Source organism: Juglans microcarpa x Juglans regia, chromosome 8D (genome assembly GCF_004785595.1).
Source record: "Juglans microcarpa x Juglans regia isolate MS1-56 chromosome 8D, Jm3101_v1.0, whole genome shotgun sequence".
Classification (NCBI taxonomy): Eukaryota; Viridiplantae; Streptophyta; class Magnoliopsida; order Fagales; family Juglandaceae; genus Juglans; species Juglans microcarpa x Juglans regia.
This window is the reverse complement of record NC_054608.1, coordinates 9,853,801-9,869,272: the sequence shown is the minus strand read 5'-3', so window position 1 is coordinate 9,869,272 and position 15,472 is coordinate 9,853,801. Positions and strand designations below refer to the sequence as shown.

Genomic DNA, 15,472 nt, shown 5'->3' with positions numbered 1-15,472 from the left:
TTTTGATACGCAATGTCTTCATCGCATTCTTCACTTTCTTCGAATCATATTCCAAAATGTCTAGGCGAAGAGATGGCACGTTTAAAATTATCGAAAACAACAAAAAATCCAAGCCGACCTTTTTATTCTTGTCCAAATTACAATAGAGAGGTAACACTAAAAAAAATTTTGTGTGCAACCTTTTTTAGATATTGTTGTATTAATTGTAATTTCTCACACTAATTAGATGTTTGCTGTAGGGAAGGCCATACTGCGAGTACTTTTTATGGGCAGATATTGAAGTAGAAAATGAAGAAAAAGTTATGTGTGAAAGAGAACGTCGCCTCCAAAAGAGAGGAAGAACTCCAAAAATGGGAGATAGAACTCCAACGTGCAAGGGTACAGATGCAAAAATCAGAAGATGACATCCAAAATGATTAGGATGAGCTTCATGGTGTAATGAAAGATATTAACCATACAAGCATGCGACCCTGCGTGTATTGGGGATTTGCAATTCTAATATTTTGTTGTTGGATAGGATCAAGAACAGTTACAAATTAGTAGCAGTGTATATCAAACTGTGTAATGTTGTTAAGTAGGTTGTAATAGATAGGTTTACAACCTTTATCAATATTGTAATATTCAAACCCATCAGACTTATGAACATTATGAATGGTTATGAAAAATATTTTTCTTGCACTATATTTTATGTATTTTGTTCTACATTGAATAAAACCCATGAGATTATAACTTTGAACCAACACTTTAATATAAGCATCCAACACTTTGATCAATCCTCATTCCGAACAATAATAACATATCTCATACCTATAACATAATTCATACTCTTAAAATGATATAAATATCCAATCTTACAATAATACACCAAGTTTATAAGAATACAAAGTAGAGTTATACAACTGAAGTTATGAACTTTTGTCAACATACATTCTACAACGTCTTCAAATCTCAAATACTTTGATGGGGGCAGCAGTCTACCATGTCTTTCATCAATCATTGAGAGGGTCAGGACATGCGAAGTTCACCTGCAAGTAGTTTGAAATATTCTGTAAAACATCATGCAAAACTCAGCATTATTTGTTCAAAATATAGACAAAAAAGAATATTATTTAACATTTATCTGAGAAATAACGTTTTGTTGTGTACCACGTAGTTGTGAAACAATAGCTTCTAGTGTGTCATGCAGTATTACCGATTCTGTGGGGTTTAATACATCTTCCGTTTGTGATGGGGGCTACATTTGAATACATAAACAAATGACATAACTTATTCATAAATTTGTTAAAACTATATCAAAATCACATTATTTAAATCTTCCATGCATTCTTTCTTTATCGCTTGCCACTAGCCTTTTTATTTTTAGTTTATAACTTTTTTATTGTAGGTTGTCTCCTCTTTGATGGTAGCCTGCCTTTACCTCTGACAACACTAGGGCTCAACACTTTCTTCGAGCTTCTAGTTTCGGCATCAATGGAAGCATGAGTGCTTGCAACTGTGGCCTGGGGCTTCGATTTAGTGTAAATTTCATTCATTACCTTTAGCTTCTGTGTCATGTCCAGAAAATTATCTTCGCTTTCACATGCATTTGTAGCTACTTGGTAACATAATTTTATCAAACCAGAGTACCGACTAGCAGTTGGTTTACCACTCAAGTCATCGTAACTGCTTCGAAAGAGAGCATATCTACGTTTAATGTCCTTCCTCCACCTCTACATAATGTATTTTTTCGACAACACCTGAACATCCCTTGCGGCGAAAATTAAAAGAATGTACCTACATATAATCCCTCTCATCTCAAATAGTCCACACATGCGCTTTGTCTCACACTCATCTTCATTGAAGTACGCCTACAAAGTTGACTTCTTGATGTCGTCTTCAACTACCCTTTGGTCATTAACTTGATACGTGGTAATTGCATCTTATGTTTTTATGACAACACAATGAGTAGATAATCCCCATTACTTCTTACTGCACTTCCTTAAATTTATAATTCGTGTACACTGCTTGGAATTTTTTCTCCACGGGTAAATGAGATATACAAGGGACTATGCAATTGAATGAGTGGAAATCTGCTACAATCTCATTCTCTACTTTCTTTCTCAGTGCATTGTCAAATTGATCAACGATTTCTTTCAACGTAGTCCTTGAATGAACATCTCCATCAAAAAAGGCATTCATGCTCTCGCTCCTCTGAGTTGTGCTCATCCTAGCCCAAAATATATTTTTCAAATATACGGGAACCCAATACATTCGCTCACTATAAAGACTTTGAAGCCATGCATTTTCCTTCAAATTGTAAATGTCAATAAACACCTCCCAAGACTTCTCAAACTCGTCAGAAGTCTGAGAATCATAAACACATCTCTGCAATGCACTTTTCAACCCATACTTAAATTCAACATGTGAGCCCAACTTCTCTGATAGTTTTCTCATTATGTGCCACAAACAGTATCTATGCCGGGTATTTGGAAAGACTATTGCAATAGCATTTTTCATAGCTCTGTCTTGATCAGTGATGATAGCTTTTGGCGCCCTCCCATCCATATATTTTAACCAAGTGTCAAATAACCAAACAAATGTTTCAATATTTTCACTTGATATCAAGCCTACTCCCAAAAGTATTGACTGTCCATGGTGGTTAACACCAACAAACGGAGCAAATGGCATGCCATGTCTATTTGTTAGGTATGTTGTATCAAATGTCCCAACATCTCTAAAATTATCATATGCTGCTCTATTGCGTGCATCAGCCCAAAAGACATTTTTTAATCGACCACCATCATCCAAATCCATCGATGAGTAAAACCCATCATTCTTATACTGCATCCTCTCAAAATAACTATGAAGTGCATCAACACCTCCTTTGCCAAGTCTAAGGTAGCGAGCCTTGTCTATATAATTCTTTGCATCTTTTTCAATAAATGAAAGTTTGTCAAAACCACCAACCTCGACAACCAATGCGTTAAAACTTTTGGCCATACATATGCCTGCCTTGTCGTTAATATCTAACTGCCTCTTCACGGAATCATCAATTGCGCGATTACATCTAAAAAATCTTGCATTTTGTGGACTTAACCCATAGTTATGTGCATTGTAGACAGTAGCTATACTTAAGACACCATCAGCCAAAACTACATTAATTCTCACCTTACAATCAGTCTTTGTTGTCGAGCATGGTTTAGAAATGTTGGTAATACGTTTCCTTGTCTTACCACCATGAGCACACCCAAGTGTTACATATCTAACACTCTCATCATCTTCCCTTTTACTTCTTTGGGTCATTATGCAGAATTCAGCATGTCTCCCATATTGCTTGTAGTAGTAAATGAGTTCTTTCTCAATTTTAAAAAAATCCCCGGCGTTGGCTCTGAAACCTCATCATCATCATTTCTCAGTGTTGATTCTGAAACCCCATCATCATCATTTCTTAACGTTGGGTCTGAAACCCCATCATCATCATTTCTCAACGTTGGCTCTAAAACCACATCATCATCATCATTCCTCAGCATTACACCATGATTATCAATCACTACCTCATCATCTCTCACATTTGGGGGATCTATATAATTACTGCTTTCGGAAAAAAACAGCGGTCACCTAGTAGATGTGCATTCTTCCCCTTTCTCCATCAAGAACAATCTTCATATATTTAAAGCACAACATGAAAGTAAAAAAAAATATTTAAAGCACAACAAATTAGCGAACCTGACAATCAAAAATAGAAAAAAATTGAAACAAAAGTTAATAAATGCTAGAAACAAAGTTCAAATTGTCCATCCCTAAATCATCTCTTCTCAATACCCAAACCCGGCAGCAGGACTAGCTAAAACATGAAATTAGTGTGTTATCCAGAGTGCAAACTAGCTAAAACCCAAGAATAAAATAAAAAATGAAAATACTAAAACATGTTCAAACCATACACCCTCTGTAATGCCCCAAACCCAGGTGGCTTGGAGAATTACTACCTGTCACTCATAAACATGTCTCCCAACACATCCAAAGGATAATCTCCAAAAACTTCATAAATGAAATCAATCTCATATCTTCTCAATAATTTCATTACAAACTCCACACAATCTTTAATGCAATAATAATAAATCAAAGGGGTCCATAACCTCCCAATAGTCATAACAAACTAACTAAATATTTCATAAATCTTACTAAACTCAAGACATAAATAAAACTCAAAGACATTAAAACTAAGAACACCAGAAGTCCTCCTTCTACCAACATCTCCTCAGCTTAAACACAAACAGCATTCTAATCCAGGTCCTCATTTGGACTCACCACATCATCTGAAAAAAATATTATAATGATAGAGGGTGAGTTATCAACAACTCAGTAAGCAGAAATCATATGCTAGCGTGCAAACATGAGCATTTATAAAGTAGAGTATGCAGAATAAAATATTTTCCAGAGTTATCATGCAGAACAGAACATATTTTCAAAATAACAGAGCGATGGTTTTTAAGACAAGTAAAACCCATAGTACTTTGGCATAACATAAACAGAGTATCATCATCAGATCAAAACAGAGCATCAAACAGAGCAGAGACCATGTTTCACCCCCGTGGTAGGGTTGTGCTAACCCCGGTGGCCAAACCAGGCAGAGACAGAGGTGAATCTTTCCTTTATTCTTCTCGGAGCCCCGAGTGTGCACACAGGAAAGACCACAATAAAACTACTTTGTTTCCAAAGTGGGTGCACTCAGAGACAGAGAAGTTGGTACCAACCCAAACAGAGCAGAGCATAACAGAGCAGAGCAGAGCAAAGCAGAGACAGAGTCATATACGAAAACCAGTACACCATGCCAAAGGTTTTCAAATGTTATATCAAAATAATATAGAGTACCAAAACAGAATCAGACAGTTTACCCACACTGAACACAAAGTCAGAACATCTTTCTAAATAAATACACAACTTTTCATATTCTCAATATCGCTCCTTTTTCAGATTTCAGAAACCACATGACAGAATTTAGCTCATGTCTACACAATGCATGCCAGAACATATTTTTCCTTTTTCACACAGATTTCATAAATAATGCAGATGAGTGACCGAGGTTGATCTTTATTTTCACAAGTTCCCAACACAACACAAAATATGCAAGTTTTCATAAAATCAACCTCAGTCTTATTAACTTGTATAAAACCTAGCATAGGAACCCCGCTTACCTGACTCCTACAGCGTATTTTCTAAGCTTTGAAAAAGACCTCTATCAGTCTCATCACCTATTCATAAAAAATTCAAGAAATACGCACAGAGTATTAAACGACAATTGGCATAACTTCATCTAATAATTAAAAAAAACCCACAATTAACTCACTAAGACAACCACTTAAAAAAAAAACATTGGACAGCCCGAAAATCCAACTCAAGAATCAAGTACTAGTCTTTGGTATTATCCTAAACATTCCCCAAGATCAACGTCCACCTTATAAATAAAATATTAATCTACTTCAATGGTCAAAAATACCAACCCACCAATATAAAAACAGCACCTACTCAAAAGAGTATCCAAATGCTTTACCGTACCTCCAACACAAATATTTCAAAACTCAGAACAACTAACATAACCCTGAACAAATACAGAACTCATCCTACACCCTACGTCAACCCAACAATATACCACAGCACCTCAACAAAAATTTCGAAATTATACCCCTTCAACAACAACCAAACCATCATATTTGCTAAGCCCTCGACTCTGATTATAAACAGAAGAAATCCTTTCCATGCTCAAACAATTAAAAGTCATAAACTACACCATGAAAGAGAGTGGTTCACGGCTTCCTTACCCGTTCAACAGAGTTCAAGCCAAACCACAGCAAAGAGATTAAACACTGAGTGGACAGAAGTGAAACCAACTGGACTGTAAGAGAAATGAGCGTCAAAGTGGGGTTTTGGAGTGGGGAAGAAAACAACGGCACCGCCTAGAACAATTCAAAGTCGGAATTGCATAAAACCAAAGAAATAAAGTACGGGGAAGGCATCGACCTGAGAGCAAAGAGAGAGATTTACCTGAAGACTCACCACGCACAACACCCAGACACACAAACGCAACCCAAACCTCACTGCCAAAACAGAAACTGCAGAAAAAGAGATTAAATCAAACCAAAAACTAAGGAGCAGAATCTGCACAGTTTCAGTAGATGAAACTGAAACCTAAAAGGATGAGAAGGAAACACATACCAGTCGAAAAATGGAGGAATGAGAGGTACTACTCGCTGACTTGCAGAGGAAGAACAGAAACGTAAAAATGGAGAGAAACAAAGATGCAGCAGACGGCAACTCACTGGAATAAGATGCAGCGCAAGAGAGAAACCGAAACAATGAGGAAGTCTAGGGCATGGGATTCGGAACCTCAAAATAATGCCAACAACTGGAAATAAAGATGAAACCGAAAAGAAAAGAGAGACGTGCGCGAGAGAGGCGCGGGAGAATCTGAAACTGAAACAGAAAAAATGCGGAAAGAAACGGAAGTTGAAGAAGAAAACACTCACCTCAAAAACGACGTCGTTCGGGACTCTCACTAGACACTAAAATGGCTGGGCCATTTTCACGCACTGATCCAGGCCACTTTGATGAAGAGACTGGGCCTTACACCCTCAATCATAATGTGGCTGCTGCATCATACTATCTGGAGAATAAGATTTGATCGAGTGAATTTTACCAAATGGCTAGATCTTATATGAAAAATTATCCAACCCACTTAAATAGTAAAGTAAAATGGGAAAAAATTATAAGCATGGAAAGAAGCAACTCATGTAAATCATAGTCTACAACTCATGTAAATCATCTTGCATGTCCACAATTGCAGGATGTATCAAACTAGAAAAAAACCTCAATTGAGCTAAAATCTCACAGTAACTATACCCCTATAAGCTGGTGTTCATAAATTTCAACACTTCAGCCAAAGTAAATTTCCACTTTGCTCCTATTACATACTTTTTAGTTCACTCCATATGAGCGCGAGTCCTCAACCCTGTAAAAGTTCACCAGTTACATACTTTCTTAAGTGTTTTGCCTCTTGATTTTGTTCATGAATGATTATTTTGTATTTATACACACTGATTCAGTAAACAAAAATCAGATTGTCCATCCTAAAACATGATTATTCTATATTTATACAGACTAATTCAACAAACAACCAAAACCCGACAGTAGGACTAGCTAAAACATAAAATCAATGTGTTATCCAGAGTGCAAACTAGCTAAAACAACCCATGATGTATGTAAATAAACAAGTGTAGATTAAGGTTCTCTACCAAGGAGGTCGTCGGCAATCGATGGTGGAGAAGGCGTTCCGTCCATTGGTGGAGAAGGCGTTCCGTCTGTCAATGGTGGAGAAGGTCGTTCCGTCCATCGATGGTGGGTTGAAGGTCCTCTTCTCGATGGTGGAGGAGAGATTCATTCGGGTCGAGGGGCATGCACAGCGCAGAGGGAAAAACGTAGGAGCATGGGGATGCGCAGATCAAGGTTCTCTACCAAGGAGGTCGTCGGCAGTCGATGGTGGAGAAGGTCGTTTCATCCGTCGATGGTGGGTTGAAGGTCCTCTTCTCGATGGTGGAGGAGAGATTTGTTCAGGTTGAGGGGCATGCACAGTGCAGAGGGAAAAACGTAGGAACAGGGGGATGCGATTTGAATTTGGTTCCAATTTGCTTCAAGTTTAGGTTCTAGAGAAAGGAGGGTAATTTAGTCAATTCATGGATTAAAATGGGGATAAGATGGTCATTTCATGGACTAGGACTGTTATACAGTCCTCTTATATAGAACTACAAGTACTGCCTTCAATTTATAATAAAATACTCTTATCTCATCTGTGATTATCAAATAAGAATGCAAAATGTATACCTAATCGTTTTCATGATTTATTTTGAGGTTCTTAGTCCCTCTTGAATTGGGTACCCATGCATTTAGCTCAAGTGAGTATTAAAAAACACACAAACTAAGAGAGAGGAAGAATTGAAGAAATTATTAGCTAAAGGACTTTGATTCTATTATTCAACTCGATGAGAATAGTTTTTTTACACGTAATATTTATAGGCTACAATGGATCCTTCTCACTTCCAATCTTCACAAATCTATACAATTGATCATGACTGCTAAGCAACTCCCACATGGAGAATAAAGCCCATGTAGTTCCATGTGATTCCATACTAGATGCCAAATCAACTATATGTCTTTATTTCTCCACCACTATGATATAGACAAAGAACACGAGCCCTATACAAAAGTGGTATAATGGTTAACTATGATAAGACTAGGAAATGCATCTATTTTCAACTGTTTTTAAGATCTATTTCTATGGGGTTTTTTCTCTCTTGATTTGGGTACCCAACTAGCTCAATAGATGTTGCTAATTGAGATAATTGACAATTCATTGTACTAGGATCACCATATTCTCTAGAAGCTGGTGTTTCTGGGCTTTCCAGGAAAATAGCTGGGTGGTTGTCTGTCTGTGCTGAATAGCTTGATGTACATGCAAAGCATTTAATGTTTGTTGAGGCTTCACTTGCACCTGCACAATGAGCACTGTCAATGCTTCTTTGGTCTTGCAGTGCTTTCCTTCTAAACGTATGCGAGCTTAAGTCTTTTCCATCGAAAATCATCAAAATATGACATAATCTACTCCATATAGAGCCTTGATCTGGATCGAAAGGTATGAAGATGTGTTGCCTCTCCTTGTAAAGGAACATAGATATGGAGAAGATGAGAGCTGATAAGGAAGCAACACCAGCAATGAGAAATAGGCCCCAAAAGTTAGCGAGGCTGAGACTGTCAGAAGAAACTTGGGTGTTGGAGGAGTCTGGACAATTGGTTTGTTTCTGTAGCCATGCACTTTCAATCTCTTTCATTTTCTCTCCTTCGGTCACCTTTAAAATTGCTCTTGAAATATCGGTTACGAGAGGGGAACCTATTGGGAATACCTGCAAGTCATGATAAAACAAACGAAATCTGCTTGGGAAACTATAGGCTAACAAAAAGGAACTGCATGCAAATGATAAATGAGAAATCTTACAAAGCCAAATCCGTCTGTTTTGTATATTGATGCAGCCATGGTGTATTTGGAGCAATATTGTCTTAGAAATAGCTTCATGTAAGGGGTTTCATCAAAAGCAGCAGCTATACCACCATTTGCACTTCCTTTAGACAAAAGCTCATCACATCTTTCATTGGACTCATATTCCTTGAGTTGAGATTCCTTAAACTTCATTTCTTTTAAGATTCCAGAAACAAAAGAATCTCTATGATAGCCAACCTTCTCCCCATTCTTAATAAGCTTGTTAACATCAGTAACTGTTGGCTGCAGCTGTTGAACTGTTAAGAGGGACGCCAAACTTGCAGTATAGCTTTGAGTAAGTATGAGCACCACAAAAACCCATATGATCACCACAAACCTAGTACAATTACTTATCACTATCTCCCCTGTAAATAAATTTGAAAGGGTTTCAGAATAGAACTTGATTGCATCATTAATACTAATTAGTTAATAAGGCACTTGAGATGCAATTCATACAAGTATATTTTTCATGGCAATCAAAAGGGATGCGAGAAAATTGGGAAGTGGGAACTTACGCTGTGCGAAAACCATGGTGGAGAAGGCATACCATAAGCTTGTCCCGATCTGATGTGAAGGAGGCCCACGGAAATCGTCGCTTACTCGGTGTTCAAGAAGCCACACCACGAAGCCAATGAAAACAAAGAAACAAAAGCTCGTGATCCAAAGGTCCCAGCTCAAAGGCTTCAAGAATATCCATGCATTTCTCCTTCTGCTGTCTCGGAGTGGCACTATCATTGATACTCCGGATTCTGTGTAGGGCAATGTAAAATCCACATACTTGGATCTGTTTGCTATGATTGTTGTATCTCCAACCACAGCATCGAACTTCTGCATGCACGCGTCAAGCAAATATCTCTTTACTTTCTTTATTTCTATTAACAGAACGAGTGCCTTCATTTAGATAGCAAGTGAAATCTATAGGGAAAATGATCAAGAAAGCTAAGAGATAGGGTCTAATAAGATGAAGATTAATAATACTGACCCCGAGAAATACTTGATAGACCAAATCATTGTAAGTACCAGCAATTCGACCATCAGGCTTTGCAAAAGGAATAAACTCATAGCGAACAGTATATGGCAACGATTCCATTACAGCGTTGAATATATCTATACAATACCCAGTGACATGCGTTGTATTAGTGCTAGGATCATGTGCAAAATTAACATATTCAGTGGAACTCACTGGAACTCCTATTCTCATCTTCTTTCCATTCGTTGGAATTTCCCAACCTTTTGGGACAGAGGTTTGATCACCTGGCCATATAATGGGTCCTAGATCATTCATCGAAGTGGAATATTCGACTGTGTTCGTTGAATTCAACTTCCTTCCAAGTCCATTTTCTGGAGTCCAGAATGCAATTACTCTTTCTCCATTATCATTCAAATTGATTATCTGAAAAGTTGATGATCTCAGTTGCCCATTAGGAAGGCTGAACTCCCCAGCAATGCCTCTAAATCTGGCTTCCAACAGCACTTCACGAAGTTTTGGACCATTTTGGGAAATTAAGTTGCTTGAAGCATTCATGATCTGTTCAGAACCAAGATTTTCACCCCCAACCTTCTCAACTGCTGTGGCTAGTGCTGAAGCAGCATCATAAGCCCATAGGCCAAAGACATTCAAGTCAACATTGGTAATATTGGGATTTTCTTGTTGGAATGTCCTTTTCCATCGAACTGCAAAATTTTCAAGTTCTTTTGTCTTGGGAATGTAAGTCTTTACACCCAATACTCCTTGCATGGAATCAAGGATTGAAGGTTCTATCGAACTTATGGGATTGGCAATCCCATTGGTAATGATCCAAACATAACCTTCACTCATCATTCCGATCTCTTTTGCCTTGCTAAAAAGCCGAGAACTGAGACTGATCTGTGACATATGCACAATGAAGACTCTAGTTTGCATTGTCATCAACTTGTAAAGTTCTTGACCAATTTCGTCATCCGTGGCCAATGGAGCAATGACACTTCGATAGGGAACACGGGCATCAACATCTTGCAAGGCATCAATCAAGAAGGGTATTATACCTTCCCCATACTCATTGTCTACGTAGATGGGCACGGCTTGTTTCCATCCAAAGGCTTTAACAACTGCACTTATTGCTTTCACTTGAGCTGAGTCATTTTGAGCGGCTCGAAAAAAGTACTCACTCCTAAGCGAAGTAAGAGAAGGGCTTGTTGCTGAGAATGATATAATGGGCACCTGAGCTTTCTGTCCAAGACTGATGACGAAGTTGGCTTGCATCGAGTTTTGTGGCCCTATGATGGCTTGCACTTCCGTATTTTTAATCAGGTTTTGGGCTGTGTTCCAAAACAAAAGATCAAAATATGGCAATATCACATTCAAAATCAGTTGATCTCATTAGTCCATGGCTACAACCAAAGGGTGACAACAGAAAATATGAAATGGAGAGAGCGAACGCATATAACAACATGAAATTGCTCTATATCATGATCTATTACTTTATTGCCTTTAATAATATGATTCTAAAATCAGTACAGAAAGGAATGGAACCCTAGAGTGTGTGTGTGTGAGAGAGAGGGAGAGAGAGAGACCTGCAACAGCTGCTTCAACAACATCCCTTTTGGAGTCTCTGACATGAAGAACCAGCCTGGTTTTATAGTGACTATTAGAGGCATAGAAGTCGGAAAGAGCCATCTGGATGCAACTGAACCCCATCTTCCCATACCACGAATCCATGTCCAGAATCACACCCACATTAACTGGAGTTAATGTGGTGTTGATCTGTGCCTTGGCCAACATAATCTTATCAGAAATAACATTAATGAAGAAGAAAAGAGAGAAAGCAAGTCTGGTAGGCACACCCATGTTTAGGTTTGAACATGCAGTGCCAAGAAGCTGGAGGTTTTAATATATAAGATTCAAGCTGTCAAGCTGTCAGAATAAGAATCTTGCTAATTATCATATGATATGAATGGGATGATAAGATGAAAGCAGCCAACTAATAACTTGTTAATTTTCAACTCTAAAAGGATCGAGAATGCATGCTCCAATGATCACAAATGATTAATTAATTGTAATGATATTTAATTTAATGTGCCTGCCAAAAAATAAAAATCCAAGTTCAATGAAAAACAAATATATATATTAGTTGTCAAAACTTGCAATGCCAGCAACAATTAACAAGGAGAAATGCTTTGGGTCTCGAATTTGTATCTCGAATGACCTTTTTTTTTTACTCAGTGATTAAGAAAATATTTTTTAATAATGTTGTGAATTTTTTATTTTTTAAAAAAATGTTTAGGCATTTTCTGCAAAATAGAACGTACACCTTTTTTGTCCAATATTATTGATAACTCGATGGATCGGGATCTTGGCAAAATATGGCCTTGTAATTAATCTATCTATGCAAATTATTACTGCAGGTCATCATCATGTTTACATTTATTCAAAAAAATTACCTCTTTTATTTATTGTCTTTGGGAAAAAAAATATTAGGAATAGTAAATATAAGAAAAATGAATATTTGTGACAGATTATTTATAATGAAAACGACTATTTATTGTCATTTTTGCAAGAAATAACTAGTCACAATTATACAATTTTTTTGTTGTGAGTATTTATTATCTTTTTGACATCATTCCTAATTACACATGATAATTTGTCATATTTTAATTAGAGATTCATTTAAGTGACAGATATATTATAAAGACATTTAATTTTGATTACATTTAAAAAATCTTAGATGAATATATATATATATATATATATTGACACACAGTATTCATTAATTTTGTCTTCATCTTCGTTAACTTTGAATAGATCAAAGATACCATATAATTGTCTAGTTAATCATGAATTTTGGACCAAGCTAAGTGACATGACTTACATTATACTCATGATCAATATTATTATAAGGTACGAACGTGCATGGTAGGTAAAGTTATTGCAGTTCAATTGATCAGTGCCCTGAATTTAATTATAAAAAATAAAACTTGGTGAAGAAACTAGAAAACTCCATGTTGATGCGACTTTAGGACCATTAATGGAGTGGCAATTTCTTAGTTAATTCGCATGCATGACTTCCCAATTGATTACTGCATGTATCAATATATTTATATATGACTTTGTAAAATGAAATAAACATTTCATTATAAATTTAAACTACTTTTACCTATGCATGCATTGCCTGCCTTGGTCACTCCCAATCATCTTTTGAGTGGAGACTAAGCCTCGTTTGTTTTCAAAGATGAGATGAGTTGAGATTAAATTTAAAAAGTTGAATAAAATATTATTAGAATATATTTTTTTAATATTATTTTTATTTTGAGATTTAAAAAAGTTGAATTGTTTATTTTATTTTTTGTATATAAATTTGAAAAAATTGTAATGATGAGACAAAAGAGTTTTAAAATTTTTAAAATTTTAGATTTTAGTATGAAAAGCAAACCAGGACTAAATTTAGGCCGGGAAGTACTGCTTGTAATTACAAATCAGGTCATTATCAAGGTTGGTGTTAGTTTTTAAGTATTAGAGAATGTATTTATTAGGGAAGGGAAGTGGCGTACTAAGCGGTAACATACTTCTGTTTATTCCCTTGAAGTTGACTAATCTCCTTCTCATCCCAAGCGACGTTTGACTTGGTCACACGCTAGCTTGAGGTCGATGGCAGATGAAGTAGTTCTGTTAATTATATGCATATATGGTAGCAGAAAAACCCATCCATTTTCCAAATCTAGGAAATTGTTATGTACACTTAACGTTATGGGGAAGTGCAGCGTGTATTTAGTATGCTTTAATTACAAATCAGGTCATTATCAAGGCCGTTAAGTTGGTGTTAGTTTTTAAGCAATAGAGAATGTATTTATTAGGGAGGGTGATCATAGTTGTATACATGCATTAAATGTTCATGTAATCTTCTCATGTATATATATTATGAGTAATGTTATACACCACAGTACTCTCATCCTATTTTAATCATACTAAGTAATATGTGGCACATTCATCACCATTAGATAATAAAAATGTATGTAATAAATGATTATTTAATGTTAATAAATGTGTCACATCATACTTAATGGAATGAAAGTGGAATAGTAGTATGGTGTATAGAATTTTCCATATATTACATATTATAGAATGAAAGTGGTGTGTAAACGGTAATGCCCTTTGATTTCAAACTTCTGTTTTTTCTTTTGAAGTTGTCCAATCTCCATCTCCTTCTCATTTCAAGTGTTTGACTTGGTCTTTTTTTTTTTTTTAACAATACCGTAACACTTTATTAACAACCCTCAATTTTGGCAAAAGAATACTATGGTAACAAAAACATACATCTCAACCTTAAAGAAAAACAAGCACATAGAAATTAAACCAGTCTAATATGAGGTAGACCCACTTTCTATTTGCAGAATTCCTTTTAGTTGACAAGGGATATCCATTGGAGACCACCATCGACAGCTACACCCTTCCGCTCCCATCTCAGTCAAGAAATCTGCCAAAGCGTTCCCTTCCCCATATATGTGTGATACTTGAACCTGTAAATTCTTAATAACATTCATGACTTCCTTCCAATAATTTTCAAGGTACCAGCTTTCACACCTTTGCTCCTTTAGCCATTTAACCACCAGCAACGAGTCTAGCTCTACATCCAGATGATGAATACCCATGGTTTTTGCCATGCGAAGACCATGTAACAAACCCAACAATTCCTCATAATTATTAGTACTTGTACCAATATGAGCTAAGAAAGCCATAATCATATTTCCACCCGAGTCTCTAATCACACCACCTGCCCCAGCCAAACCAGGATTACCTCTTGAGGATTACCTCTTGAGGCCCCATGTTTGACTTGGTCTTATTGAGTGACATCCACAATTAGACAAGAGTGGCTTTTGTTATCCCATTATATATTGAGTAGCATCTCAATTTATCCCTTCAATCAAGCGTGTGGCCAGATCGCGTTGAGTGACTTCCACAATTAATAGAATCAAGTGCCATCTTTCCCCCCTCAAGTGGCATTTTAGAATTATTTTGTTTTGCCTTTACATTTTGTTCAACCCCTTTACATTTCATCTTCATCTTTTATTGATTTTGATCCTCAAAACGTCTTTTGCAAGTCGCGTGTTAGGCCTTATTTGGTTATACATATGAGAAATCTATAAATAGTAGTAAAATAAAATATGAATAGTAGTTAAAATGATTTGAGTTAAGATATTTTGTGAGATTTTGAGAAAGAGTAGTGTTACATATATTTACAGTTTCACTTTCACTTTTACTTACAACATTCATTTTGTTAGTTTTCTTTTAAAATTCTAATTTTGAATTTTAGACTTCATAATTTTCAGCATATCAATAACTGACATGTGGAGAAGAAAGTTTTTTGTAATTTTTATTAAGTATATTTAGCATTTTCATTTGGAAAAAAAAAGGTTGAATAAAAATATGATAAA

General features: G+C 36.3%; 2 protein-coding genes and 1 long non-coding RNA gene across 4 annotated transcripts; all 3 read right to left on the bottom strand.

Annotated features, from left to right (window-relative positions):
- Positions 1-1,965: 1,965 nt before the first annotated feature.
- Positions 1,966-3,282, bottom strand: LOC121242194 (protein FAR-RED IMPAIRED RESPONSE 1-like). The gene has a single exon (XM_041140087.1). The coding sequence runs from the start codon at positions 3,280-3,282 to the stop codon at positions 1,966-1,968; it is 1,317 nt and encodes a 438-aa protein (XP_040996021.1).
- Positions 3,283-5,173: 1,891 nt separating this feature from the next.
- LOC121241934 lies at positions 5,174-6,601 on the bottom strand. Of its 2 annotated transcripts, XR_005935845.1 has the most exons (4): positions 6,504-6,601; positions 6,193-6,295; positions 5,799-6,089; positions 5,174-5,231 (listed from the first exon to the last, which is right to left on the bottom strand). It is a non-coding gene; the product is annotated as an uncharacterized LOC121241934 (long non-coding RNA). The 2 variants fall into 2 exon arrangements; XR_005935844.1 differs by lacking the exon at positions 6,504-6,601 and having other exon boundaries at positions 6,193-6,420.
- A 1,588-nt stretch (positions 6,602-8,189) lies between these two features.
- Positions 8,190-11,834, bottom strand: LOC121241933 (glutamate receptor 2.3-like). Its single transcript, XM_041139793.1, has 5 exons — positions 11,618-11,834; positions 10,068-11,362; positions 9,580-9,889; positions 9,023-9,429; positions 8,190-8,930 (listed from the first exon to the last, which is right to left on the bottom strand). Exons 1-5 carry the CDS (start codon positions 11,823-11,825, stop codon positions 8,283-8,285), a joined length of 2,868 nt encoding a protein of 955 aa, XP_040995727.1. The 5' UTR covers positions 11,826-11,834; the 3' UTR covers positions 8,190-8,282.
- Positions 11,835-15,472: the final 3,638 nt, after the last annotated feature.